General features: G+C 42.4%; 1 protein-coding gene across 1 annotated transcript in view; it reads left to right on the top strand.

The window, feature by feature from the left end:
* Positions 1-1,903: 1,903 nt before the first annotated feature.
* SEMA5B (semaphorin 5B) overlaps positions 1,904-27,165 on the top strand; it is a 130,168-nt gene continuing 104,906 nt past the window's right edge. Inside the window, exons 1-2 of the mRNA XM_066323069.1 lie at positions 1,904-2,248; positions 16,892-16,991. Coding sequence (XP_066179166.1) covers positions 2,095-2,248; positions 16,892-16,991 — 254 coding nt within the window. The 5' untranslated portion in view covers positions 1,904-2,094. The remainder of the gene's footprint in view (positions 2,249-16,891; positions 16,992-27,165) is intronic.

Here is a 27,165-nt window from a genome sequence, read left to right as displayed (position 1 = left end):
ATTTCACACAACAACCATCTCCTATCTTAGGAAAGTTTGGCTTTGACTTTAAGTGTATCCGAAAGCTATATAAAATGCATCTCCCTGGTCTTCACATCTCTGTGCTGTGCTTCATTTCTGGATCTTTACTGGAAAAAAAGGATCATTTAATCCAGTGGCTGAAAATATAATGTGAAGCTTCATCATCAATAATTTTTATTACAGTGTGGCTCATACAACATGTCCATCATGTGAGGTGCCACAGTACTCAGTGGTGTACACCCTGCAGTGTGCTTAATGACTAAATGCTGCGCTGGCTTTAGCTTTAAATGATTTCACATCTCTTCCTTCTGCCAGCCCCATTTTTTAATTTAACATTATATTTGCTGTGTTTTTAAAAACAGCCTCTCTCTGTAGTAAAGTGGTGTAGAACCTCTTTTGGAGAGCTGGAAAGGGATTTTATATATCACTGCATAAAATCTGCATCTATACGGGGATGGAAAAAATGTGCAATGCTGTAATGTCTCACTCACACTGGTTGGGAAACCAAGTCCCTAGAGCTACCCTGAGCCCTGAATGCCAATGCTGTTCTCAGTCAGAGGTATGGAGCTGCTGCTGAGGACATGCAGAATGGATGCACGGGCAGCTCATCTTCATGTGTGTTTAAAATCACAGAGAAATACAGTTAAGAATAAAACACAGGATCCATTTTTCAATCCAACTGTACCCCATTTCTGGTGTAAGCAGTCCCTTATTGCTCTTGGGATATCTGGAGACATTTACAAGTTTCTTCAAGCTGCCTGATGTCACAATATTGTCCCCTATATTGGAGTTACCTCCATATCACGAGCCTGTCATTGTGCATCAGTGCCTCATGTTACCTGCCATCAGCCTGCCCATTTCAGGTCACTGACAGTGTTTTGGAGACTCCAAACAAAAATACAGAAGTATCAGACACTGCAGGTGTTGACTGTTACACTAACTTTATGAATGACCTCTGCAGGAATTGAAAATCTCATTATGGGTGAATTTAATCAGAATGAGCTTTATCACTAGATAAGATTTAAAGGTGGGAGACTCTATTTATTTGAAATCATGTGTCTGCAATAATTCAACAAAGGTACATAGGAAAATAAACTATGCACATCAATAAGATTAAATTTGGCAATACAGATTCTCTTAAGCTGCAGTGTCATCTTGGGGAGCCTGTGGCATGGACTAATTAATCCTCCAACCCCTGTCTCGGGCCTGGTAGGCCCGGGGGAATCTTTAGAGCTGTGCCTTTACTGCTACTGTTGTTAAAAATGCTCACGTAGAAAAGGCATGACTTTCCTCTCTCCTCTCTTGAGAGTGAATGCTCCTCCTCTTTAGCTGTGCCTCAGCTCTTGTGGCTGGGAGCTATAGCATCCCATAATAATGAAGACAATCGACAAACTTCTCATCATTTTCCCCTTTAAATTATTCTTATGTTACCTCAATTATCACTTTTCTGGCAAGACCTTTATACTGGCTTGTTTTGTTTCAAGACATTTAAAGGAGCAGTAGTCAGATGTATGAATTGCATGTTAGAACAGTGTTAATTGCCCATGTGTTTTCATGGTGACTGATGTTGGCCTTTCCCCATAGCAATCTCTTGAGTTTAGCATGGAGTTTACTATGGACACCTTATGAAACTGGGGAGGGAGGTGTCCACGCTGGGGGAAGCATTTACACCTGGGATATTTGAAATTTCGTGTTGTCAGTGCCAGCCATTGCACACCAGGTGCTTCATAACCTGCACACCCCAAGCATACAGAGATAGGTATTTAGGGAGCCATGCACTTCCCTTCTTTGTGCTTGTAAATTGGTGTGGGTTTTTAAAAATTTTTGTTGTTTGTTTTTGTGGGGTATTTTTTGCTTTGCTTTGTTTTGCTTTGACTTTTTTTTTGTGCTGTTTGTGGAATATTACCTTATGTACTCAAGCACAAGTGGGGTTGGTAGGAAAGGAGAAGTCCACCCTTCCCCATGTTACACGCTCTGGATAAGCATTCACCTTTTTGAAAGTGGAATTATTTGTATTTCAGGTATCCTCCGTGGGCCTATCTTGGAAGCTAGATCTGCAGCCTCCCTCCAGTCATGATTGTTTCAAGATTAAAGGCCATTTCCCTGTCATTGCCAAGCCTTTTTCTTCTTGCTTTTCATCTCTCATCGTCACAGAATGTACCTGAATACACTGAAGCTGAACATCAGCAATGTGTTAGGAAAGAACACCCCACAATTTCTTTTGAAGGTAAGAGCTTCTGTTCCTGTTTCAGATTCCAATTGGATGATCCCTTTAGGTTTAGTCTGTGCTGTTTTTCCTTACAACTATGATCCACAGGCCAGGGGAAGTAGCCTGACGAATCATTTTCCCTTTGATGCTTCACAGTGTTTTAATTCTGAGGTTTCACAGCAGTCACTTAATTCAGGCAGTTTTGGGACTACTGGTCTAAGAATCTCAATTTTCTACTCTGTTACAGGCTCCCTGTAATCTTGTGCCATGCTGAAACCCTGTTTCAGTTTCCTTTTCTCTACCTGGTTTCAGTAATGCCTCACCTGGCTTGCTGGAGCCAGACACTTAATAAGTGAAATGTGATAGAAAATTTGGACACGCTTGAATTCGAGAGAAGTGAGTTGATTTAAAATTGCAGGGAGTGGCTGAGCTTTTGTTTGTAGCATTTGGTTTTGTTATGTATTTGTCACCTGGGGTAGTAGTTTTTCTGTCGTTCATCTGGGCATTTAACTAGAATGTGAGAGGGGGCCTTTGTGTTGTAATGGCCAATTCTTTTCCTGTTCTTTTGAAGCGTGGGATTTCTCGTCCTTATCCCATGAACGTACATTTCATGTACTCCTCAATTGTTGTCTGGATAATCTGTCCGCTTATCCACACAACAGCCAGATCTTTATATCAGTACCACTATTATTTGAAAATTCATTCCAGACTAGTGTGTTCAACTCAGTGTGCCAGCATCAGCAGCTGCTGCGTCTCCTTGCTAAAAATGGTTTCCTCCAAAATGTTGGAATATCGATTTTGGTTCCCATTTAAGACTTCGCAATGCATCTCCAGTTACATTCTTTGCTAAAGGCAATTGTACCTTGCAATGTGTCTCTAGTTAAGGTTCTTTGCTAAAGGCAATTTAGTGGTTTTGTGACCTTTGAGATAGGGTTTCCAGGAAGAAAGTAGTCAAAGGTTTCCTTGCTGACCTTTCAGGGTTCTTCTAGAGAGCTTTACTATTCTTCACAGAAGAGGAAACTCTTGTCTCTTAATTTGGAAAGTTTAAGAGATTTCTTGTCTGTTTTCCATTATCTATGCCTTAAAGGCTTAAGTGGATTAAAATAAATTAGCAGAGTCCTTAAACCTACATATATGGCACTGGCTCTAACCTTGCTCTGGTAAGTAAACCTTGATTTTAATTGCTAAATAAATCTAACCATCTGTTTTAACTGGGGAGGGCCAAAAGGAGAAGCCCTTGCTGTTAAAAAATAGTGAAAATCAGTTCAATAGATAAAAAAATAATGAGAATAATATAGGTATGGAAAAGAGAAAAAGTGCTGCTCTCTCTGTTAACCAGGAACACCAAACTTCGAGTTGCAGAGGCTGTGTCTGTGCAATCCTGCACTGAGGTAAATCATTCTGCAGGGGATATTAAAAGTCCCAGTTCCTGAAGCTGAGGAATTGGTGGGCATTTCTTGGCACTCAATATGAGTGCTACTCTGCAGAATTGATGGCTGTGTAAACACACTCATAATCTGCCAGTTTGCTTTGTTTTAATAAGGCATCAATATTTCACAGGAAAAAAAAAATCTGTCCTCCTCTTCTCCTGTTCTTGTTCCCTTCCTGTCTTCAATGATAGAGGGCAAAAACTGGTGAGTTAATTAGAACCTGACAATTTTGCAAAAGAAAGGTTGAAATTGCAGATGTGTCAAGAAAATGACGCAGATTATAATCTGAGTTTCTTAACCCCGAGTTAGATTCAGAGTTACGTTTTTTCACAGCACCTTTTTCCTTATGATCGTTCATGATACATTTTAATCTTGTCTTTTTTGCTGCAAAGCTCAGCTGGAAGATACACAGGAATTAAATTCAAGGCACCTTTTGTCCACTGCACATAGCTTTTAAGGTCTGGTAAAGAGGGCTCACATGTCCAAGACCACACCTCAGTGCATCATCCGATTTCTCTTAAAGCTGTACCTTGTTTTGATGCTGGCACATGCGGGTTTAGCCTGCAATAGACAAGTAGGGGAATCTAAATTTTACGTAGTGTTCCCAGACTGCTCTGAGGGTGCCTCTGTTTAACAGGCTTAGGGGCTTTCTGTGGGTCTCCAGATGCATCGACTCATGAATCACAACCTGGTACACAATGGGAGTGTGCAAAGACTGAAAGAGTGACCCCAGCAGAGCCCTTCTGATGCTCCTGCTGCCAGGGGAAAGGATTATGTTACACCAGCAATTTTCTGTGGATGGGCCATAATAATAATACCATTCAGTCATACAGGGGACATTAATTTACTGCCAGAATGAATAGGTTAACAAAACAGTTTATGTTAGAAAGGGATTGAATAGATTCTTTTTCACAGCCTTGTGAAGCAGGACTCCCATCACCTGACAAATGGGATGCCATAGCATGTTTTGTGTTCTCTAGTCTTCAGTTCCCACTTTGCTTGTGCTCAGTCTCTTTTTATTATACTTTAGCCCTAGATTATGTTCTTAACATCCAGTTGACTGGATAATATCCTTGTTGTAGAAAAATCCAAGTAAAACTTTGTTCTGTCTATTTTTCTCTTACTTCCTGAGAAACTCTGTATTTTTTATGTTATTGTTATTTTATCTCATCCACAGTAGCCAGTCATCTGTTTGAATTGGTATTTCTTTGTCTTGCTAGTGGGTAAGAGTGGGTAAGAAAGATAGAATCCAGTACATGTCCTACTCATTAAAGCGGAAAGGAGATTATGTTTGTAAAATGCTTTTGCTTTAGCTGTGTTCAGACCTGAAGAAATGCCTGTTTCTTTACAGACTCCATTCCCAAAATTATTTGTGCCATTACTTGTGACATAGAGAAAATGGTCTAGACAAGTCAAGGGACATAAATTCTGGTTCTAGATATACATACTTTAAATGCTAAAGATAACATTTGCTCTGCCAGGAGAGATGTGGGCTGGGAAGGGGCCATGAGCTGAGTGGTTTATCCTTGCAGCCTGCATGGAGATCCTGAGAGACACAATAGAAATTGTGTGCTGCAAACACCGTCCTGTGTGTTTGCAAAGTACCAAACTAACACAACAGTGCCCCAGTTTCCCTGGGGCTTATAAATGGTGCTCATTGTACAGTTCACCAGCGATAATAACGTACCCAGTTTGGGCTTTTCATAATTAGATTGTTCTACTCTGTGCTTATAGGAAATTCAGTTAAAGTTTGATTTCCCTTGTTAGATCAATAAGAAAATGATTTTCTACTTCCCAGGAGGCTGTTTCTGGTGTCTTACTACCTATTTGACTGTTAGTGAGTAGCTACATTAAGGATGTTGCATGCTTGTTTGTTTTTCAGTGAGTTGAGAATTTAGCGAAACAAGTCAAGTGTATTCTTAGTGCATCCCTTTTTATTTATACATGCATGTACATATGCATCCAAGTCCCATTACACAAAACAGTTTGTCATCCCAGCACAGCTCCCCTGTGGTCCACTCTGGCAAGCCAAACACCAGAGAATTTGTTTCTACTTCTTGTCAATCATGTTCATATTTCTCATTTTTTCTGTATGGATCTTACTGCCAATAGATCAGTGCTTGCATTTGCAATTGGGCTGTGCATGTGTTGTACTATCCTGGTTGCCAGGAGTATGCTTCATTGTTGTACAGCTCCTTCTTGGACATAAAGCACCTTTGCTATTCCTTAAAGACATTTGGAGCTCCTCTGTAATGTGACTCTTGGGAAAACCAGAAACATCTTCCATGCCAATAGTATATAAGGTTTGTTATTTCTAGAGGCAGAGCCACGAGGGACATGCATTCATGTTTGTAATGGCTGCAGAGTGTTTGGCTTCAGCTTGTTTACCAAGGAAGTGCTTCAAAGTTTGCAAACTCACTTGTGTTACGTGAATCATTTGGATGTTCACAGCTTCACTGGAAATGAGCTGCAGACAGGTTTCCACTTACAGTTCCTACCATTATTTATTTCCCATTAATTTCAGCCATTAAATCAGTATGCTCAGGAAAAAGTATCATAACTTCCCAGATTTTTCTCTGTTCTGTCTCTCAGAGCCATTTTTCCTGGGTCATGGCAGTTAGGGTAAGCTGGAAGAACATAATTTGTCCCTGCTTTAATACTTGCAGCCTGTTTTCATCCATAAAAACACCTCAGCTGATCCTATACTGAGGCACAGGACAGAGGTGGACTTGGTTAAATAGTTTATATCTCAGACCTTCTCAGGACTGCAAATCTCAGCATTGCAGACTGTATCATTATGGCTGATGTGAGTTCTCAGTGTCTGGCATTTGATCCATTGTCTAATCCTCAAGCTCTCCTAGATGAAGGCAAGTTGCTGTGTCTGTTGCCTCAGGTTTTCAGAGTGATTTAGTTTGGGAGTGTTTAAATCTGGGGCTTTACTTCAGACTGTCTGTAATTATTACCTCCTACCAGATAAACGTGATCCAGGAGACTTGAATTTAGCTTGCTATGTATTTTCTCAATATTTTATTTCTTTAAAAAACATTTTATTGAAATGTGGCCAGATGCAAACACTGAAACCTGTGGGGAGCAGCTAAACGTTTTCTTATATTGGAAGCAAAAGCTATTTTAACTTTGTGGGCTAGAGGATAATAAGGTATGATTTATTTGTTTGGAAAGTTCTTGACATTTCACCAAACACCCCCAGTATTGTTGGATTGGTCACTAATACATTATTCCCTTTACTGTATACTGATGGTAAAAAAAGGCACATTAGCATTCATCAACTCCAAAGGCCTGCTGGGAAAGCCCCACAGGAAATTCTGGACGAGATTTACCCTTTTCTTAAGCAAGTGAGATTTTGACAATCCAAACCAAAATTTTAGTTAACAAAGGATGAAGATTGTGAGGTGAAGTATTTGAGGTGTATCTATGTAAGCATTAAAGGAAGGCACAATATCTTATGGGAGAATTGTCTTCTAGATGATAGCCTTGCTGCCCTTGGTTCTCCATACAGGGAATCCAAACATTAACTAATGATGGAGTTTTGACTGGAAACTGGTGGCATCCTGTGGGTGCTTCAGAATATTTCAGGATGGATTTTGTTTCCATTAAGCAGGGCTTGTAGCAATTTTCCTTTTAATCTTGAAAAATAGAACTGTGGGAAATGGAAACTAGAACTTTCTTCTTTGGATTTGACTTAGAATTTGTTTGAAAATTATGACTGATAAAGCCATAAATATACAGTAGTTAGGGAAATAATTGCTCTCAGGCAAAACTTCTGAAAATTACACCCAACTGCTCTCAATGTATGTTTCATTCCATAATAATAATTATAACAGTAAGGATGCTAGTTCTTTAAGACTTCCTCATTAATGGTGTCCAAAGCACTTGACAAGTTATTGCAATGAGATTTGATTGAAAAAATTACTCAGTGTGCTGTTTCTTGGGACCTCAGGAAGAAAGGGGGAGTTGGAAGAATGCCCTTCATGCACAAAATGCTTTAGATGGAATGAATCATGTCAAGCAGGAGAGAAAAGGAAGACTTTGCAGTGAAGCTTCAGGAAGTGACGTGATCAGGTAACTTACATAGGGGAGTGAGGGAAGGTAAAACTTTAAAGAGGTGCAAGAGCTCAAGTGAAGGTGCAGCCTCTGACCATGAGTGGTGATGTTCATGAGAGGGAGGCATCCTCAGCAACAGGACTGAGTGAGGTAGACTCACAGCATGGAGCAGCAGGTCCTCAGCTCACCATTTTGCGTGGACCAAGGCCATGAAAACGTCATGTGAGCAACAGAGGAGCTGATGGATATTTTCCAGAGGTACCACTGGTGTCACTGAGGCCAATGGCAACATGTGCATGGTCCTGTCTTTGGCACAGGGGTTGGATCTAGGACATAGAGATGGGCAGCCTTTTTTTGGATCTCAGGCACACATCAGAGAAAGGGAATAGAGTGGAAATCTAAAGTGAAGTGCTTATCTTCTTTTTCTGTGGTTCAGTGCAAACAAAGACATCCCTTGGAGAGACCTCATTTTCAATTTCAAGTCTGACTTAATATAGTTTCCTAACTGAACAAGTTTGTGATACAGCAGTGGTACAGCAGGCCTCATTTATTTAGCACATCTACTTCTGGTGAGTGTTAATATATCACATTCTCCTAAAACCTTCCATTCAAAGATGACATTATGCTTTGATAAAGTTCACTTTAGTACTAGCAATCTCATAAGAAATATTTTTGTTTTATCATATCTGGAAAGCCCACAGATAGTCTCAGCTCAGTCAGGTTCTGAATATGTACTTTTCTTGAAGCCAGTGGGGTTGTTTATTATTAGCCAGATTCCAATTTAAACCACTGATTCTTATGAGAACAGCCTAATTTCAAAACTCTTCCAGGAATTTGCAGCCTTTGCTCTCCTTCCTTGCTGTAACTGCCTCATGGTGGGAGCTTTGTCTGCATAAGATAGGAGTCCTTGTAAGCTTGCAGCTACACAGCACAAAGCATGCATTAAACTGGGCATCTCCAGTTCAGTCTTTGGTTAACCAGCAAAGAGCATCACCTTCTGCTTCAGATGTTCACCACAATCCGAAACTTCTGCTTCTGTGGCAGATCTGGCTACCTGCAGGAAAAATTCAAGGAGAGTTTAGCCCTGCTTTCTCTGCCTTTTCCTACCTTCTCACTAGTGAAAATGGTTGTCCTGCATATTGCACCACCTCTAAATCAGCACAAGTGGCTGATGTAGACATGTAACTGTAAGGACAGTGAAAAAACTTGACCACCAGGTGTGGAGGGGGAAGGCTGAAGGATCCTTGAATGATGACAAAGGAGTGTTGGTTTTTTTCCCCATCACACTGCTGGGGATGTAGGAGCCAGGATGCAGCTTCCTTTCTTGTCTGAAAAGAGGGATTATACTGATCAGAATGTCATAGGAAGCTGGAAGTGAGGCGTGAGCACTCACTTTATCTTTCTCAGTGAGGGAGATTGCGTGACAGCTGCGGGGCTTGTCTCAGTAAACAACAGATCACAATACTTAAACACTCTGCAACATCCTCATGAGAACAAGAAGTCTTTGGGTTCACTCAAGTGGGGCTGTGTGTGGCACTGCTTAGCCAAGTTTCACCAGCTGGTGGTGGGGCACAGAGCTGTGGCCACAGGACACTGCAGTGCTGTGTGGGGTCACAGCCAAGGTGGCTGAGGATGGGAGGAAGTGTTAGGGTGGTGTTTGTCCCAGCTGACAGCCAGCTGAGGAAAGCCAAATCCATTCTTTCCATAAAGTCCTGTGCTATGCAGACACACACCTTTGTTCCTGTAAATCTCAGGCAGGGCAAACAGACATGCTTATGTCTCAGGGACACACATCCACATCCACCACTCTTGCAGCTCTGTGGCATCCCCTCTTGCTCTTCATTTGCCATGGCGAACCTGAAATGGTGTATTTGAGTCACCATCCCTGGAAGTATTTAAACTTCAGTGTATTTAAAGTATTTAAAGTGTATTTAAGTATTTAAACTTAAAGTTCAGTGGTGGATTTGGAAGTGCTGAATTAATGAATTTAATGGCTGGACTTGATCTTAGACATCTTTTCCACCCGAAATCATTTCATGTTAGTTGGGGATTGAGGTCTTGGCAAGCCTGAGCTATAGGAACCATGCTGAAGAGAGAAGAACCTCCCTTGAGTTACAGGACTTCTTTCCCAATCCCCAGCCTGAGGCCTGGGGACTTACCAAGTGAACGTCTCCTGGCTCCTGGAAGTCTCCCAGCTTTGCCCTGGGTCAGGTCTGGATGGAACATCTGCCCACTCTTCCCCATGTGCAAATTAGGAGCCCAAGTGGAACAGAGGGCTGAGACTGACCTCTCTGATGGAACAGACGGCTGCACACTGTAGAAATGTGCCAAATTGGGAATGTGGATTGCAGTCCTTCAATATCCTTCCTTGACGTGGCCTCAGGACAACTTACCAGCATACTGTGCCATACTGGAAGTGAGCACTAGTTCATGCTATTAGTTAGTGTTTGCTTTATCTGGGATTGAATTCTTGGGTTCTTCCTCATATATTGGTGTGTTTTGCCAGCTGCTCCCTATTAATAATAAAAAAATTAAATAAACAAGCAGTTATAATTGTATTTTTGCAAAAATTTGGTTTGGACTAAGTCCTTTATTCTTCATATTGAAACAATTTGGCAGCACTTGTTTTGAAGAAACGATTAAAATTTAGGAAATAAAGAGTCAAAATGCTTGGCATGCAACATGCAATACTTAGTGCCTCCTGTACACCACATGTGCTACAGATAATTACACCTTGATGCACCAACCAGTATCCCTAAACCCATTTAACAACTGGAACCACTGAGACATTAAATAGTTTCATGATTTTCTCAAGACAGAGAACTCCTGTGTCAGTGCTGTTGGGCTCTTGGGACAATGCCTACATCTCCAGCTGTCATTTCTCTCTTGGGGTGGAAGAAGCTCAGCAAGATCAGTTCAGAGAGGAGCTATAGACATTAAGGGAAGAGGCACAAAATCCTCCAGATCTTTAAATGTCACTATGTTTATTGTGATTCCTATGGCTCTGTGGAGGCAAGACCTGAGTCTTTGGCTTGGGGATTTTTTTCCTTCAGGATGGTAAAAAACTGAGCCTTTTCTTCTGTCCTGTTCTATTCCTTGATAGCTGAGGGATAGGACTATTCCTTCTTTTACAAGACCAAGAGAAAAAGTCTTATTCTTTCTTTTTCCAGTCATCTCCTTTCCACGTATTCTAGGACAGTTTGGAGAGGGACATTAGCAACTCTTGCTTCTCAGATCTCATGGAGAAGGAATGGCTCACTGCAAGCTGCTATCCAGTGACTCACAGGCCACTCATGGGTTAGTTCATTGTTCTTCCATCTGAGAAGGGGTTTTGTAGTTGGTCAAGACAGGAGAAATTTTTTGAGTGGGCAGGAAACAAGGTAGAAACATGTCTAGAAGGTGAAGACTGCTAGGAAAGAAAGCAGGAATGGGAGGAGAGGTGAATATGGGGTCGGAAGGGTAAACCAAATGAAACCATGAAACTGAGGCAGCTGGAAGAACATCTGAGTTGGGTTTAGATATTAAGGGGTGAGAGAAGGAAACTGCTGTTTGACCTGTTTTGTAGGAGGACATGTATTCTGTCAACAGCATTCTAAGTCCTCAAAGCTGCGAGTGGAGAGCAGAGATTTGAGAAGACAATGACACTGGAAATTGCAGCAGTTGGGATGAGGACATATTTAATGTACAATTAAAGATTTCAATGGATCAGGTTTAAAGAAAGAAAGAAAGAATACCAGTAATGAGGTGGAGGTGGTGATGGGAAGACAAGACAGCAGGGTGATATGTATGTGTAGGAGGACTTCTGGGGTAAAGCCAGATTGAGTTTTTTGGCCTCAAAAGTAAAGTTGAGCTCTGAGTGCTGACACATTTGTTTGCTCAGCTCTGCTCGTGCAGCAAAAGATTTCTCCCTCCCTTGATAAATTTGCTAAATTGTGGAGTGGTTTCATGTTGTGGAGGCTACTCTTAAAACTCAGCATGGAGTGGGAGTGAAAGTTAATGTCCAAAGTCTATTGCACTCACCTGTGGTGTGACCTAGAACTGAGAGCTAAAATTTAAAATGAAGCTGATATTAAAATATGATTCATTGTCAGTCCAATAAAGATAATGCCATAATTTCACTGTAACTTCTATGCATTCTTGTTGGAAATGTCCACACTTGCAGCAATTGAGAAGACAGGTGATAATGTGGCTTGGTAATCATTAGCTTTCTCAGCTTTGGTTACAGCCTTGTTTGCCTTGTCTCTGATGGGTCTGGTCAGGGGCCTCCCAGGATGGAAACTGTGGCCTCAGCCTTAGCAGGCAACTGTCTGCTTCATGGAAAATCTCTGAATACGGAGGATAATTGAAGCAGAGGACTGAGATGGTAGGTCTGATTCTGAAAAGGGGACATTTCAGGCTGTACCAAGAAGAGAGCCTGAGGCCTTTCCTTGTTTTACAATATGATTTGCATCTCTTGGTCATGGTTCAAATCCCATCCTGGGAGCCCTCCAGCCTAGTGGGTGGTCTGAAATAAAACTGAGTGGTTGAGCACTTGCAAACTGGAGTATCTGCCAATCACTATACATAATCTGCTCTGTGCTGAAGCAAATCAAAAGGGGAGGATACTGTACAAGTTACAGAAGTCATGGCTGTCATCTGGGCCTTGCCAGGAGTGCTTCAGTACTCACACACAGTAATTAAGCATGTCCTGAACTAGTAAGTGAAGAGAACTTAGACAAGACCATGCTGAGGCAGTAAGGGGAGCATTAAATGTGTGCTCAAGTTAGCACTGCACAAAAGTAGGTCTGAGTATCTTCAGAACAGGTACTTCTTTATTGCCATTGAGTCTGACAGGTCCAAAGTGCTGTGTATGCTCTACTTCATTGCACAAACTTTTACTGTTGAATCAGCCTGTTTTACAGAGCCTTACGTAAGGAATGGGATTCAGGTTATCTTTTCTGGGATGGGGACCCTCTGAATTTATCTCTCTAAAGATCTTTTTATGATCTCTTTGAAGCTTTTCTGTGCAGTCCTAGGATAGGAGCACGGTTAGTCTGTGCTTGTGGGTATACCCTCATTTTACACAAAGAATCCTTGGTCCTGTTCAGTTTAGTTTCTTTTGCTTCAAATAGGAAATCCTTGCTGAGAATTATTTTGCAAGAGCTGTTCTTGAATTGCACTGTGGGTAGCCATTCTCCATGCACCTACAATGACTTTTTGATTTCGAGGCACAGACATTTAACCTCTCTGCTCTTGTGTGATGTGTGCTGGGTGCACAAAGCTGTTAACAGCCTGCTAGGCATGAGAGCAACAAGTGGGCTTAAGTGAGATGAAGCAGTGAATGATGTCCTTCAGACAGGGAAGCCTCAGCTCAGTGTTTACATATTTCCTCCCTCCAAAACACACAGAGTAAGGATGAGGTGGGGAGCAGTTGCTTTTGAGGAGATGAATATTAAAGTATTACCAGGTTTACCACATCTTTAGAAACTCATCCAAAACCTATCAAACTCAGTGGAAAAGCACCAATGACTTGAAAAGCTTGTGGATCAGGCCCTCAAATCCAGCTCCTGTAATTTGGCTTGCTGTCCTTTGTGAACCTGAGTAATCCTGGTCTTAGCCCTGTGCTCTCAGGAAGTCAGAGCAGAGCAGTGTGCTAGAGGCTGCAGGGAGCACTCTCTGAAATGGCAGAGGGCCTCTTTTGACCTTATCTTAGGCTTGCATAATAGCTGAGCACAGCTGTGCCTGCAGACTTACATTTCCTTCAAAGCTTTGTCTTCTTTGCAGCTGGATACCTGAACCACCTTGAGCTGTAGAGCGACTTGCAGAGCTTTAGAGGTTCTGAATCAGATTTCTGGAGATGGATGATGTTGGAAACTATTAAACTTTTGTTCGTTGGTTTTCATGTGCAGGAAGTGAGAGCATGGATCTTTAACCCCCTGGAAATGATTAGAGACAAAAAGCACAAAGGAGGCCTTGATGAACATTTTGCCCCTAAGCCATGTGGTTCCTAGTTTTCCGTCTCCTGCTGCTGACATGCAAAGCCAGAGCCTTGGTTTTTAATTTTTCATACTGTTTTTAAACAGATACTTTTGCAAATGTAAACATACCCCAGCACTGAAGGTTTCCAGCCAAATTAAAGAGTCAGCACTGGAAAAATCAGCCTTCAGAAGAAGGTCAAATACAAGCAATCTCTGGAGTTCATTGGGTCCATATGTGTAAACTTCAGCTAATATGGGATGTACCTAAGGCAGCACTTACCTTGAAGTACTGATTTAGTTTCAGAGTGAAGCTGAAAATGTTTTCACGGATGCCTGTGGTCTGAGCAGTGGATTTGAATGTGTTGAATGAAGAAAGACCCATGTCCTGATTCTTGGTTGCAGTTGCATTCCCTCCTAACAGGAAGAAAGAAGTTTGGGAAGGAAAATGTGCCATTTGGCATTAATTCTGACAACCTCCATTTATACATTCTTATCTGGGACCATGCTGGGTTTAATAATCTCCAACTACATGCCTATAAAAGCTTAATTTTGCTATGAGGATGCATGCCTTTCAGCCTTTAATTTAATAACTGGGAAGGGTTTCTTTATAAGTTGTACCACCTGCAGTACTAACAGAAATCAAGACACTGCCTGTTATTTCTGGGGCTTGATTGACATTTGAGCCAACTTGGAAAGATTCAAGCAAACTACTGCCTTTAATTTAAAAAAAAAAAATATTTTTACCTGTAGTTTGTCAGAGCTTGCCATTAAAGGGAAGCACTGATGAGTGTACCTCTCTGAAGTGGTGAGCTTTGGCTTAGAGCAGCAGATGAAGAAATATTCTTCTTGCCACTGCACTCTAACAGTGGGTTAGTTAGTAGGAAAGAGTCAGTAGAAGAGGAGGTAAAATAACAAGAGAAATTATGGCCTAAAAGCAGGATACTTAAAAGGTATCATCATTATATAGCAATCCTCTAATCCTCCCCCCATCACCAACAGAAATGCCCGAAGATCTGCAGCATGTCAGCCAGCTAACCTGCCTGAAAGGTGTTATTGTTGCTGGTTCTGCTGCTTGGCTCAGAAATGTCTCTGCAGCTAAAGAGCTACAGGAAAAGAAGTCAGAGCCCCATTAGTTAGGAGAATGCCAGAGGTGAAACTGCAGTGCCTCCCTGGTGCTAGTACATCATTAAGGGTCCCAGAGGAGTGTAGGAGGTGGAGATGCTTGAAGGTTAGAGGAGTTATTCCTTAACTCATGCCTTTTCATTGAAGAGCAGAGGAGGTACACGTGTTGTGTGTGGTTACACAGTGTGACAGGAATGCTGAGAAGGGCTGAAACCCTCCAGCTCCCAGCAGTAGAGTTTCTATTATTGTGAGGATGGAGGTCTCACTGTTGAAGGGGCCCTGGCAGCGTCCAGATAGGCAGAGCCTGGGGCCAGGCCAGATGGTGTCCAGCTCGTGGTGAGGGGCTATAGGAGCTGTTATGATAATGGATGATGTTCAGGGCAGAGGCAGACAAGGTCTTGCTTTGGAAAGAGAGGCAGCCCTGTAGACTTCAGAGACTTTTTATATGTGTTTTCTTAAGGTTTTGATAACTTAAGGGCTTGATAAGGTTCATCCATCCCTGGAAGAAGAAAGGACTTGAAATTGTTAGACAGTGTCCCTATAAAAAGTTTTTAAACTGTTGCACATCTGTAATCCTATGAAACATGCCAAGACACCACAGGCCTTAGTGAGATTCCTATCAGCATTGTCCTCTTGCCCCTGTGGAAAGGGAAACCAACGCCTGCAACAAAACATTCAAACCTGCCTTCAGTGAGACTTCTCAATTTATCATTGGGGATATAAAATGACAGTGGAACATGTGTTTTCAGAGCTCTTTTGAACTGGTCTGAACTACGTCATTATTGTTATGAGTCACTGCGTCATTGGCCCATTTATTGGTGTCCTGTTGGCATGAGACCAGAAGATATTACCTCCCATGCTGAGTCTCCTGGATCTTCAACAACCAGTCTCTGGATGAGGCAAGGCTACTTGTCAACAAGTCACAGAGGGACTACAGTCATACTTATTTGGTCTCATCTGTACCTTGCCCCCTGAGGTATTTGGTATTCTCCATGTATTTTACAGCCAGAGTAGTTAACAGATTAAATTCTCAAGAGAAATACTCACAGTAAAGCTGGATGACTTTCTGAAAGATACATTTAAATATATTCCCAGTTATTTTGTGCAATAAAGGTGTAAGGTAAGATACTGAAATTCTTTGATCTGTAATATACACAAGGTCAAAGTTAGTAGTGTTATTGAAAGATGGGATGCTGTGAATGCCCTAGCATCAGGCCTGAGGGTACCCTAAAAATGGTAATTCACCTTTTTTCTTTTAAAGCAGGTATATTTTTAAATTACAACAGGACTTCCTGCCCTAGATTGCTCAGTTGATGTTAACAGATGTAGCTTCTGGAAAAGCTTTGTCTCTTCGAGCAAAACATAGCCAGATCTATTGCTTTGCATTTTGGACAGTTACCTAGATGGGCAAATCCAAGGCAGTTGATAGTCCCAAGCCTGTGCAATTGCTCGGCCACAGAGATGCTGTGATGACACCCAACATCCTGACATCTAAAAATGAGGGAAAGATTTAGCTAATAGGCTGTGAAATGCTAGGTAAAGTGAAACCTAGAAGAAAACCTAAGGCCTGAAATAGAAGGCAAAATCTTTCATTGAAGCAGCCAGGTCTTGAGTGCAGACCACCAGTACTCTAACTTGGTTCTTCATCAGTTGGCACAACTTTCTCTTTCTGGCAGCTGTTTCCCCTTGATTAGCACAGAAGGCAAGGCTGGGGAATTGTTACAGCAGGCAGCCTCATCCCTTTACACCACTTAATCCTGAAACTGAAGATGTTTCCTCAGTTTTAAGGAGTAAAATTTTAAGGAGTAAAATTTACTTTAAGAAGTAAAATTGAGCTGCTGTTGTCTCTGAAACCAATGCTGACACTCCATCGTGAACGTGAAAATAACTGCTGAGACAGCTTTGTGTTTATGTGTGGGTTTTTTGCACATTCTGCTGAGAATCAGAATAAATAGAAACACTTTAAAGAGATTATTAATTAGCCTTCCCCTGACAGATAGCTCAGTAGGAAATCCATTAGTGGATGTCCGGGTGAACTCACTGCTTCTGGAGCAGCTTTACTGTTTTCTGCTTTCTCCTTTCCATTGCAGATCTGAAGCCCTGGGTGTCGAATTTCACCTATCCGGGCGTGCATGACTTTTCTCAGCTTGCACTGGATGCCAACAGGAACCAGCTCATTGTGGGAGCAAGGTAAAGATAATCCTTTTATTAGTCTAGGGTTGCTGCTCAAGCTCTTTCCTTTCAGGTTCTGGCTTCAGAGGAGAGCGTGTTTCCAGCTTATGTGGCCAGTTTCCCCCATCGAGAAGAAAGCTATAATTTATGTAGAGGGATTTAGACATCTAGTGTAATTGCAAAGAAGAGAAAATTACTACAATTAAAAAGAAAAAAAAAAAAAAAGATGCAATCAAAAAGACTGGTTAATGAAGCAGAATGCTGGCATCTCACTCAGTTTCGTGATTGTTAGAAGAGCTACAGTAAATAATTCTGCATCATCCCTCTGTCAGCACAGAATTTGACTTTATGGTTTATCTGCCATGGCAAGACTTCAGCTCAGAACCAGGTTCACCCATACACCTTTGTGTAAGTGATAGAGCCAATGTGAATGGTTGCTTTCCTCTCTATTGAATCCACTTCAGAACTTGTTTGCCTCCTCTGGCTGATGCAGTCAGATCCTCACCCAATGCATTCTGGTGCAACTCTTTCTTCTGGTCCATTGTATATAATTATCATATATTTTCCTTTATTTTTAAACATTATTTTTATTTAGGATGTCACAGGAGGAGGGGAAACACATAAGATAAGCACAGGCAAGGTCTTAGAAATTTAGAGCTCCATTTGTAATGGGGAAAAGAGTTATGCTTCAGTGAAATAATATATGTCGGAAATGGTTGAATCATAAGCCCCAACAGCAACTATTTTTTATTGTATAAGAACCAGATAAGACAAAACAACAACAACAACAACAACAACAAAACCCCAAAAGAACAAACAAACAAACAAAAAACCCACACCTCCCCCAAAGCCAGCCAAGCATGGTCTAACAAATCAGTTAAAGTATAACATTCAGAATCAGATAACATTGCTGTATCAGTCTCTGCTATCAACAAAAATGGAGGGAGAGTCCTTCTTCCCAGTGTATTCAGCACTAGAGGACAGGGACATGAGGAGCAGAGGTGGAAGAACTCATGGTACGAAGAACAGAAAAGAGCAAGATATGTAGCAGAAAGAGAGTTTTATGCTTCACAGCAACAACCGAATTGTAATTTAATATACATTTTCTGCCTGTATATGTGCAGTAAAAAATACACTTACCTTCCTGTAGCTGTTCAAATTGCCAGAGGCCCTCCTGCTTTTCATACAGAAACATTTTACTTTTCAAGCTGCGGCTTCACTTGTGCTGGGATCTTTAACCAGAAATGATTAATATTTATTACTTCAGAACGGCATTGCTTTGGGGATGGCTGTGAACAGTGCCTTCTGCCAGGCATTGCACAGGCACAGTGCTCAGAGGAATTTGTGGTTTACATAATTGGGCTGCATGGCAGGTTTCCCCCACGCAGTCCCTCACCCCTCCTCAAACCCCACAGCACATCCTGAAGGGACTCTCTGCCTCCCCGAGAGTTTGTACAAGTGTGGTTAGACAGGGGTACAACATCATCACAAACAGGGGAGTGACAGCAAAGCTGGCTTCCCAGTGCACCTTCACTGTGTTTCAGGACATTGCCTCATGAGGAAGCAGTGACAAGTATTTATAGAATTTGCTTGGAAAAGTCAGTTTTCATGAAGCGCTGCCCACCTGACTGGGAGACTGAAAGTTTCAGCGGTGCTGCACAGCTGGACTGAGGAGCTCAGGGAACATTTAATGAAGATGTCATTTCCCAGGGTGGTTTTTCTTTTTTGGTTGGATACACATGCTTGGTGTGGAGAAAGTGGGGAGTGCTGAGCCCATCTAGCTCCACCCTGTGGGAGGTGATGGGGAGAGGTTCTCAAAAATGGGGTGTGGATGGGGTCCTTGGCGCTGCATGGCTCTGGGTGTGTTGAGCTTCTGGAGTGGTGCCTGAGAAATGAGAAGGGGATGTAAAGCCTTTTCTGTTCCCTCCTTCCCTGATAAATCCACACCTTGTTCTGGACTATTTTTAGGGGTGATTTTTTGAGTCATTAGTTGCTCGTGCACCATCTGCTTGAATTTGCAAATGAAACAATACCTCAAAGAGATAGGAGCTGTCTCTATCCATCTCTGCAGGGTGTAATTTATGAAACCTAAATTTAAATGTTAACCATGTTTAAATGTGCTGCTGTAGATCATATTAGTAGTAATGCCAGCTATTCTGGGGTTGTGGAAGGAGTTTGGGATCAGGGTGGCGTTTATAAGTACTCCCACTTCTCAATTTCCTGGTTAACATCATTCTCTTAGATGATAGTGTTATAAATTATTTCAGACTACTTCTGTCTGTCTCTATTTAAAAGCAGTATGATCTCACCACAGCATCTCTTTGGCTTAGTTCGTTCTGTGTTTCAAAGCTTCATAGAAAATACTTCCTAGAAAACCAGGGGGTTCACAAGAGTTTTTGGTTTCAGGAATTGGACACAGCGTGACTGAAACTGTAAGAGCTATTGAGAGCATGCCATGCAGACAGGGAGCTGGAATAACATGAGCCTCAGATTTTTAAGCTTTATCCTTATCTACGAGCTCTCCTTAAATGACTGGTGCTGTCTGAGAGTAAACCAGAGGAGTTCGATAACTCCACTGCACCAAACACCTGCCAAGTTAAAATCCCAGAAACAAAAGAATTAGTTTCAAAAGCCCACCATGGTTTCTAAGCAACGTATTTACTTGTCACATCATTTGTAAAATCCAAATGGTTGTGAGAAAGGATATGAATAGTTTAGAACATTGTAAATCTACACTACCCATATTATGAGTCACATTTCATTAAGTATAAAAACACACATTTCAAAAATTCATAACCTTCATTTTGACTCACAGTTCGCATGTTTTGTTTTTGTTTTGGATATAGTGTTAGTGTTTTAATGCACTGTTTTTCTTCTGTGAATGAGTGATTGTTTTGAAATATTTTGCTGCTTTTTGCAGCTCTTGAGCACAAGTGATCGCTATTTGAGCTTATTTTAATGGGAGGAAAAACTGTAATCTAGACCTCATTTTTAGTGAAAAAAAAAAAAAAAATTGAAAATATGGTCACAATGATTTCACCTGTCTGTTAGAAAAGCAGTGCTCTGCTGTCTCACCTGTGCTGTAGGCAGGGTGCCCAGGCCCCAGGGAGTGTGAGTTTTGTGGAGGAGGGACATGGTAGCTGTGACATTCCACCTCCTCAAGGAGCCTTACTCCTTGAGACTGTCTCATTGCTGGCTGGGGCACAGACAGGAGCCAGTAAAGAAGTGATGACGTGAAAGACCCTGCTTGGAGGCAGGCCAGAAATCATGCCTCACAAGAGCTCCCTGGCGAGGACAACATGAAAGGTGTAAAGGAGGGTGGTTGAGACACCGTGTGACAATCTGGCACAACGGCAAGCTGAAGGGAAACAGCTTGGACAACAGGAGGATGGCATCCAAACAAATGACTGTACAGTGTCTGGGAAGTCCTAAGGGAAATATTTGACTTTTTCCAGAAGGAAACTACACGGGTGTGAGCTTGGGGCCATAGCCTGGCGGGGCTGTGGATGCGAGAGGCATGGCTACGAGGGTCAGCCATTCACAGTGAGTGGAGGTATTACTGAGGAGAACCAGCCATAAAGAGTCATGGCCAGAAGCCCTCACAGTTCTGCCTGCCAAGAGGGCTGTCAGCTCCATCAGGAGATGGGAAAGATCATCCCCCATGGCTGTTGCACAGGGAAGTGCAGCTCAGGAACCCTTGTCACAACTGGCTGTTACCAAGAGCCCAGAGGTGGAGAATAGGGATAAAAAGCTGCATCAGGGGACTCTGAACTGGCAAGTAAAGTGCTCATCATTATGGACTGCCAGACTTCTCTGCAATAAATGTAAAACTACTAAGCTGCTGGTGATGCGAGTCTTGATGCTTGACAGAGGTGATTTTCCTACTTGATTTAGAGCTGATCTGAATGTGCCTGTTACTGCCAAGTGGAGAGGTGCAAGAGAGGAGATATTACAGAATCATAGAAAGACTTGGGTTGGTAGGGACCTCAAAGATCATCTAGTTCCAACCTTCCCACCATGGACAAATATGCCACCCACTAGATCAGGTTTCTCAGGGCCCCACTAAACCTGGCCTTGAACACTTCCAGGGATGGAACATCAATATGGTTAGTTTGGGGAGCAGGGAAGGTGCTGTATGAATTTTCAAGGCTTGTTTTAGGGAAAGCACAGCAGCCTAGGCACACCCTTTTCTGACTATTATGCTTCTGGCTGTATAAGCATTAAAAAAAGTCAGGATCATGTGTGCTTAGGAGCTGAAGGCTGAGTAGAATGACTGATGTCCCAAAAGAGTTCCTTCAAGCTGCAGCTTGCAGAAATATGGCAAATTGTAAATATATTCTAGGACCCTCAACCAGCAGGTTTGGCACCCTGAGTTTATTGAAAGTCTCTGGTGTATGATAGATTAATCTGTCAGGCACCAGGTTACATGCAGATTTGTGGCTGAACATGGGCTCTTTCCTGCCTGTTTGGCAGAAAGCTCCAGAGCACTGCAGTAAAATGCTCAGAATCTGTGCCTGTCAGAAAATATCACTCCTACCCTTGGGCACCTTCAATCTCTCCACATCTGGACTGCCACTAAACCTTTAAGTCTCCATAGATAATGTTGTCTAGGCAAAAAGCATTTTACAAACCAGAAAATTCAGTGGCAGCAGTTGGGTCAGAGAAGTTCCACAGATCCACAGAGTATCAAATCTGTCAGCAATACTTTCTGTTGCTAAATGATCAGAGCCTCTCACCAACATTTATTCTTACAGTGAGGCAAGAAAGCACTAATAATTTCACACTATGGATGGGAATCCAAGGGCAAGAGGGATTAAGAGTCACCCTGCCCTGTGAAATGGCTGTGATGTTGAGGCACATGAATATATAGCATATCTGAAAAGTACTACAGTACTGCACCTAACATAGCTACTCCTGCAGTGAGTAGCTGCAGTGAGACTGCACTTTCTGAAGATACCAGTCAAGGTCTGCACAACCTCAGTCTGCACTTGACTAATGTAGACATAGCCAAAGCTCTTCTCTGGGCTCAGAAAATCCATGGCAGAGGTGTAATTTGGGCCCTTTACTCTTGTAAACACTTGGTATTTTAATCACTTGCTCTCAGCCTTGCTTCTCCAAAGAAGATGCAAAATGTCCATGAAAGCCTGTGAGTCCCATGCACTTACACTGGGAAAGTGGGGCTGCTGCATGGCCAAAATGTAAAAACCCATATAGCATGGAGGGACTAACATGCAAACCAATTAACGTTGGGCACAACCACATGAACATAGCCAACAGTTATACAGTCCACAGGCTTGCCCTGGAACAGCCAGGAGTGGTGTGCCATTTGTCCCTGTTAGCATCTGACTACAGGATTTTTCTCAATACTTCTCTGAAAAAAAAAAAATGGACTGAACCATTTCTGGTGGCTTTGCGTTATTTTTGCACAGTCTTATGCCAGCTTTACCCCCTGCTAAGTCGCATTGGGCTCAGAAATTACCTTGCCAGCTCAGGTATTAATGAGGACGTGAGCAAGCAAAGAGCATGATAATGTTTTTGATTATATCCAGATCATAGGTGGGCAGCTGAAAGTGCTAGTGCAGAGAAATGGAGAGAAACAAATGCCCTCCTTTCTCACTGTAACTTTTTCCTATCAGACAAAAGAATGCTCTAATTAAGGTTGCATTCTTGTATCATAGACTAGAGAGGGGCAGATGACATGGCAGTGTGAGGGGAAAAAAAAAACCCAGATCAGTCTCTGAAATTAACAGAAACTTTCAAAGGACTAGATTTTTTTAAAGACATTGCTTGACCTGTGATGTAAAGAATGTGGTGAAGGTGAGAAAGCTGTGATTAGACACTGCAGCTAGTTAAATCCATAGTTGGGGTGCACAGTTTCTTTCCAAAGGGAACAAAAGTGTGATTTAAAGTGCAGGTTTTAATCTCTCTGGTTGAGTCTGGGATGGTTCAAAGGGAGATTTTCCTCTCTGATACTCTGCCAGGTGAGGTCAGCTGAGCCCTTGTATAAAGTGTGGAGGGTGAAGCCTCACTGGGGTGTCTGGTTTTTGCCTATAGGGTTTGCTTTCCTCTGCTGGTCTGCAGCCAGTGTGAATGGGGCATACCCTAAATCTATGCTGTCCCTGCCTTGTACCTCTTGGGGTGTAGAGAAAAACGTGTGGATAGGATGGAGGACAGGTTTTATGATGATGGGATTCTGGAAGGTTTAGAGCCTGGCCAAAATTCTGTTCAAAGTGTAAATTTTTTTTTCTTAGTTTAAAATTGTTCATTTTTTCAAGCAAAGGATATGAATTTTAGTTAACTCAGAATTTAAAAAAAATCAAATAAAATGCTATACTGTCAGGTGGTTGGAAGGGATCAATGTGCAGAAGAAGCTGCAGCTGTAGGAGGGCAGAGGGGCAGTTTTGCACATTAATGTTGCACGTGGAGAAGAGGGTGAGGCAGTGGCAGTCTCTGGTCTGTCATCTTTGTCAGCAGGGAAAACTGTTGGTCCTTCAAATTGCCTGCAAGGCAGCACCATCCACCTCTCTGCAAGTGACCTCAGCATTGTTGTGGGGCTGAGCACTTTCACAGCCAGTGCCTGCACAGCCAGCGCTGTGTGAAAGGCAATCTTCGTGCAGCACAGGCTGATAGGAAGCATCTTTACACAGCAAATTGCAGGCCTCACTAGAAAAATATCTCATATTCCAGATAAAATGAAAATTGGTGATACCCTATCACGAAAGCAGCCACCCATGAGAGGCTCACTTGCTTTAGTAACGCACTGAGAATAATTAAGTTTGGAGATTGTGTTTCTGAGAGTGGGATGGGTGCAAACACAAGGTCAGGATACTTTGGCAAAAGCCTTGGAGACTTGGACATAATGTGTTTTACAGCATCACAGAGTGGGGCTGCGGAGCAATTTTCCTCTGCATTACTGAGAATACTTTCTCTTGCTCTGGTTAAGGCAGCGATATGTCAGTTTTATATGGCACAGCTCACCACAGTGGTTTGCATATCACTTTATATCCAGATGTTTAGGTGCTAAGCCTACTCTTCTGTGCCACTGCAAAGGTGTAAAAACCCAGCAAAGAGATAGGATTGTTGTGCAATAATGTAATCTCACTGGCCAAGTCTATCAGTATTTACATACAAGTCATGTTGAATGCATCTAGAGAAATGAGGATGTTTATCAGCCTAAGTAGGCAAGTGGGGAGGCTGCCAGGGAAGATTTGAACAATAATCAGTGCATCAGAAGAAGAGGAATTTTATGTTGTGACTTACTGAAAGTGATGAGCAAATAGGAAAGCAAAGGTCTTTGTGTGTCTCAAGGTGCTGTTAAGTGCTCTGTGACTGCAGCTGGATGAGAAAGGAAGAGAGGAGCTGTCAGCCATATGTCAAAAAAGACTTGAGGTGGCATATGGGATAATATGTGATGGTCTGAGAGATGGAGTCACTCTTCCAGGAAAATAAGAACAGACCGACACATGACTTTTAAAAATTTGGCTCAGTTTCCATCTCTGAGGTTTTAAAGAATTTGATAAATACATTCAAGCAATATTACAAAACAAATCCCCATCCCCATTCTTTGAAGTGTCTCAGGAGCATAGTAAATACTATAACCCCCAAGGATTTGGAATCACTCTGCAGTGAGGCATTTCCTCACCTGCCCTGAGGAAAGAGAAGGGCCAGAGACATCAGAGCCAGCTTGCTATTCCCCTTGCAAACTGATAGAAGAGGGGACAAGGCTGTCAATCCAAAGGCTAATCCCCTTTTTGCTTCTCCCTACCCCAGCAGCATCCATCCATCTAGATTTCTGCATATTGGCATAGCCCAAGTGTGCCTCAGCTTTGCTGTTGTCTTGCCTGCTCTGCAGCTGTGTCTGCCTCTTTTGACTCTTCCTAGAGTTGGCCCTGAATACACAACATCAAGAGGAACAGAGCTGTGCCATGCACCCTGTGCCATTAAAGCTGATGGTAGTTCTCCACTGAATGCAATATAGAGGAATTTCATCCTCATTTCCACAGAGAAGTACTAACTGGGCTTCAGTGCAACACAGAAACAGTAGCTGAGCCCCTGGCTTAATCTGGAAGCTGTTTAATAGGAATGATATGCTGCCTGCATAAAGATCCTCTTCTAAGAGGTTGTTTCTCCAACTCTCTCTGAATTCATAACCAAGAAAAGTTGCATTGGGAAAAGTAATTCTTCATGCAGCAACTGCATCATATTACTGTCTGCCATTTAGTATGGTTCTCTGTTGTACAGCTATTGATTTTTGAGGAAGAATGATGTACTGGACAAGTTTTTCCTCAATAGAAACAAAATCACTGAAGAATAAGGATCCAGCTTGTAGGGTACCTGCTGGTCCTCCACCTTTTCTCCAGCAAGTGTTTGCCAGGAGCTTCAAATGAACCACTGGAGTAACATTTGCAAATGGATTGTCACATCACACTCTGGATCAGGCATGTAATTAACTCCTCCTGAAAGCAAAGGCCAGAATCCTCCTTCAGGAGCTGGGTTTCTTAATATGGTTGGCTAGTTCTGAAATGTGCATAACCATCTGAAAAGTTCAGCCACAGCTGGACCTGCATAGAGGCACTGTGCATTAATCTAGCATGAGATTTGGGAGCCAAGAGCCCCGGGGTCTGATCTTGATTCCATCACTGGCTTGCTGTGTGCTTTGGAGAAGGTCATTTAACCTTTCTCTGGCTCATTTTCTCCATTAGTGTAAGGGGGGAATGATCCTAACCAGCTCCTAGGGAGTTGTGAAGCATGACTAAGCTGTGTTTGTCATGTAGTGTGGAAGTACAAAGTATATCTAAGGCCTCCAGGAGCAAAGATAGGAAGAGCTGACAGGAGTTGCTGGCTCCTGGCCCAAGGCTCAGCCCAGCACGTGGCTTCCAGGAGTGCCAGAAGGGAGCATTAGTTGTCATATGCATAATCCTCTGTCTTGTTTCATATCACCCAAAGGACCCCATTCTGTTAATTATTTTTCTTATTATCTACTTTGTGACACTTGTGAGACCCTCTTGCAGACCTGGACCTGGACTGCAGCACAATCCCACCCTGCAGAGGAAAAGTGAGAGGGAAATGCAGATCTCTTCTTCCTGACATCCAGTGATAGGCTGCATTGGAATGGTTCAAAACTGTGACAAAGAAGGTTCTGACTGGACATTAGGAAGCATTTCTTTACTGAAATAGTCTATTTCATTTTATTTTATTTACACAAGGAACCTCTTCCCAGAGCATCATGAGCCTATCTGAGGCTCCAATACCTCACCCAGGCTGTGTTGCATGACCGGAGCAGTGCAATATTAGTCCTCAAAAGGGACAGTAATTCTTCAACTTTCCCTGTCCTGGTTTTAGTTGGAATAGAGTTAATTTTCTTCTTCATAGCTGGCACAGGGGTGTGGTTTGGACTCAGTATAAGAATAATGCTGATAAGACACTGATGTTTTAGTTTTTGCTAAGCAAGTGCTTCTGCTAAGTCAAGGACTTTCCTGTTTCCCATGCTCTGCCAGGGAGCAGATGCACAAAAAGCCAGGAGGGTGGTCAGGATAGCTGGCCTGAACTAGCCAGGAGGATATCCCATACCCTGGAACACCATGCTTGAGAAGACTAACTGGGGGCAGTTGGCCAGGAGGGGCTAGTTGCTGCTGGGGGATGAGCTGGGCATCGAGTAGGAGGAGTGAGCATTTTATTGTGCAGCACCTGTGTTTCTTGGGCTTTATTCCTCTTTCTCATTATTATTATTATTATTATTATTGTAACAACAAAAACAACAACAAAATCAACAAATTACTTTGTTTTAATTATTAAATACTTCTTATCTCAGCCTGTGGGTTTTACCTTTTCCCAGTTCTCCCAGTCCCAGTGAGGAGGGTGGGAGTGAGCAAGTGGTTGCATGGTACTTAGCTGCTGGCTGGGGTTAAACCACAACATTCTCTCAGCGTGTATTTTTTATGCATGATCAAACATTATTATCAGCTTCTTTTGGCTTTGTTTCTACTTGCAGAGTAATTGCCTAGAAAGAGAGAGAGCTTAAGACAGCCTGCCCTGAAAGGAGGGAGGGGGGAACTTCTTACACGTACTGTAAGGTGCAGGGAAGTAGCTACAACTGAGCAGGTGTAGCATATACTGATAGAGACCAGCTGAGGTAAGGCAGCATATCCTTGGTTTCTGTGTGCATGTCCAAGTCCTGAGACGTTCTGGTAGT

Source organism: Sylvia atricapilla, chromosome 7, assembly GCF_009819655.1.
Source record: "Sylvia atricapilla isolate bSylAtr1 chromosome 7, bSylAtr1.pri, whole genome shotgun sequence".
In the NCBI taxonomy this organism is placed as follows: Eukaryota; Metazoa; Chordata; class Aves; order Passeriformes; family Sylviidae; genus Sylvia; species Sylvia atricapilla.
This window is presented reverse-complemented; position numbering and strand designations above follow the sequence as displayed.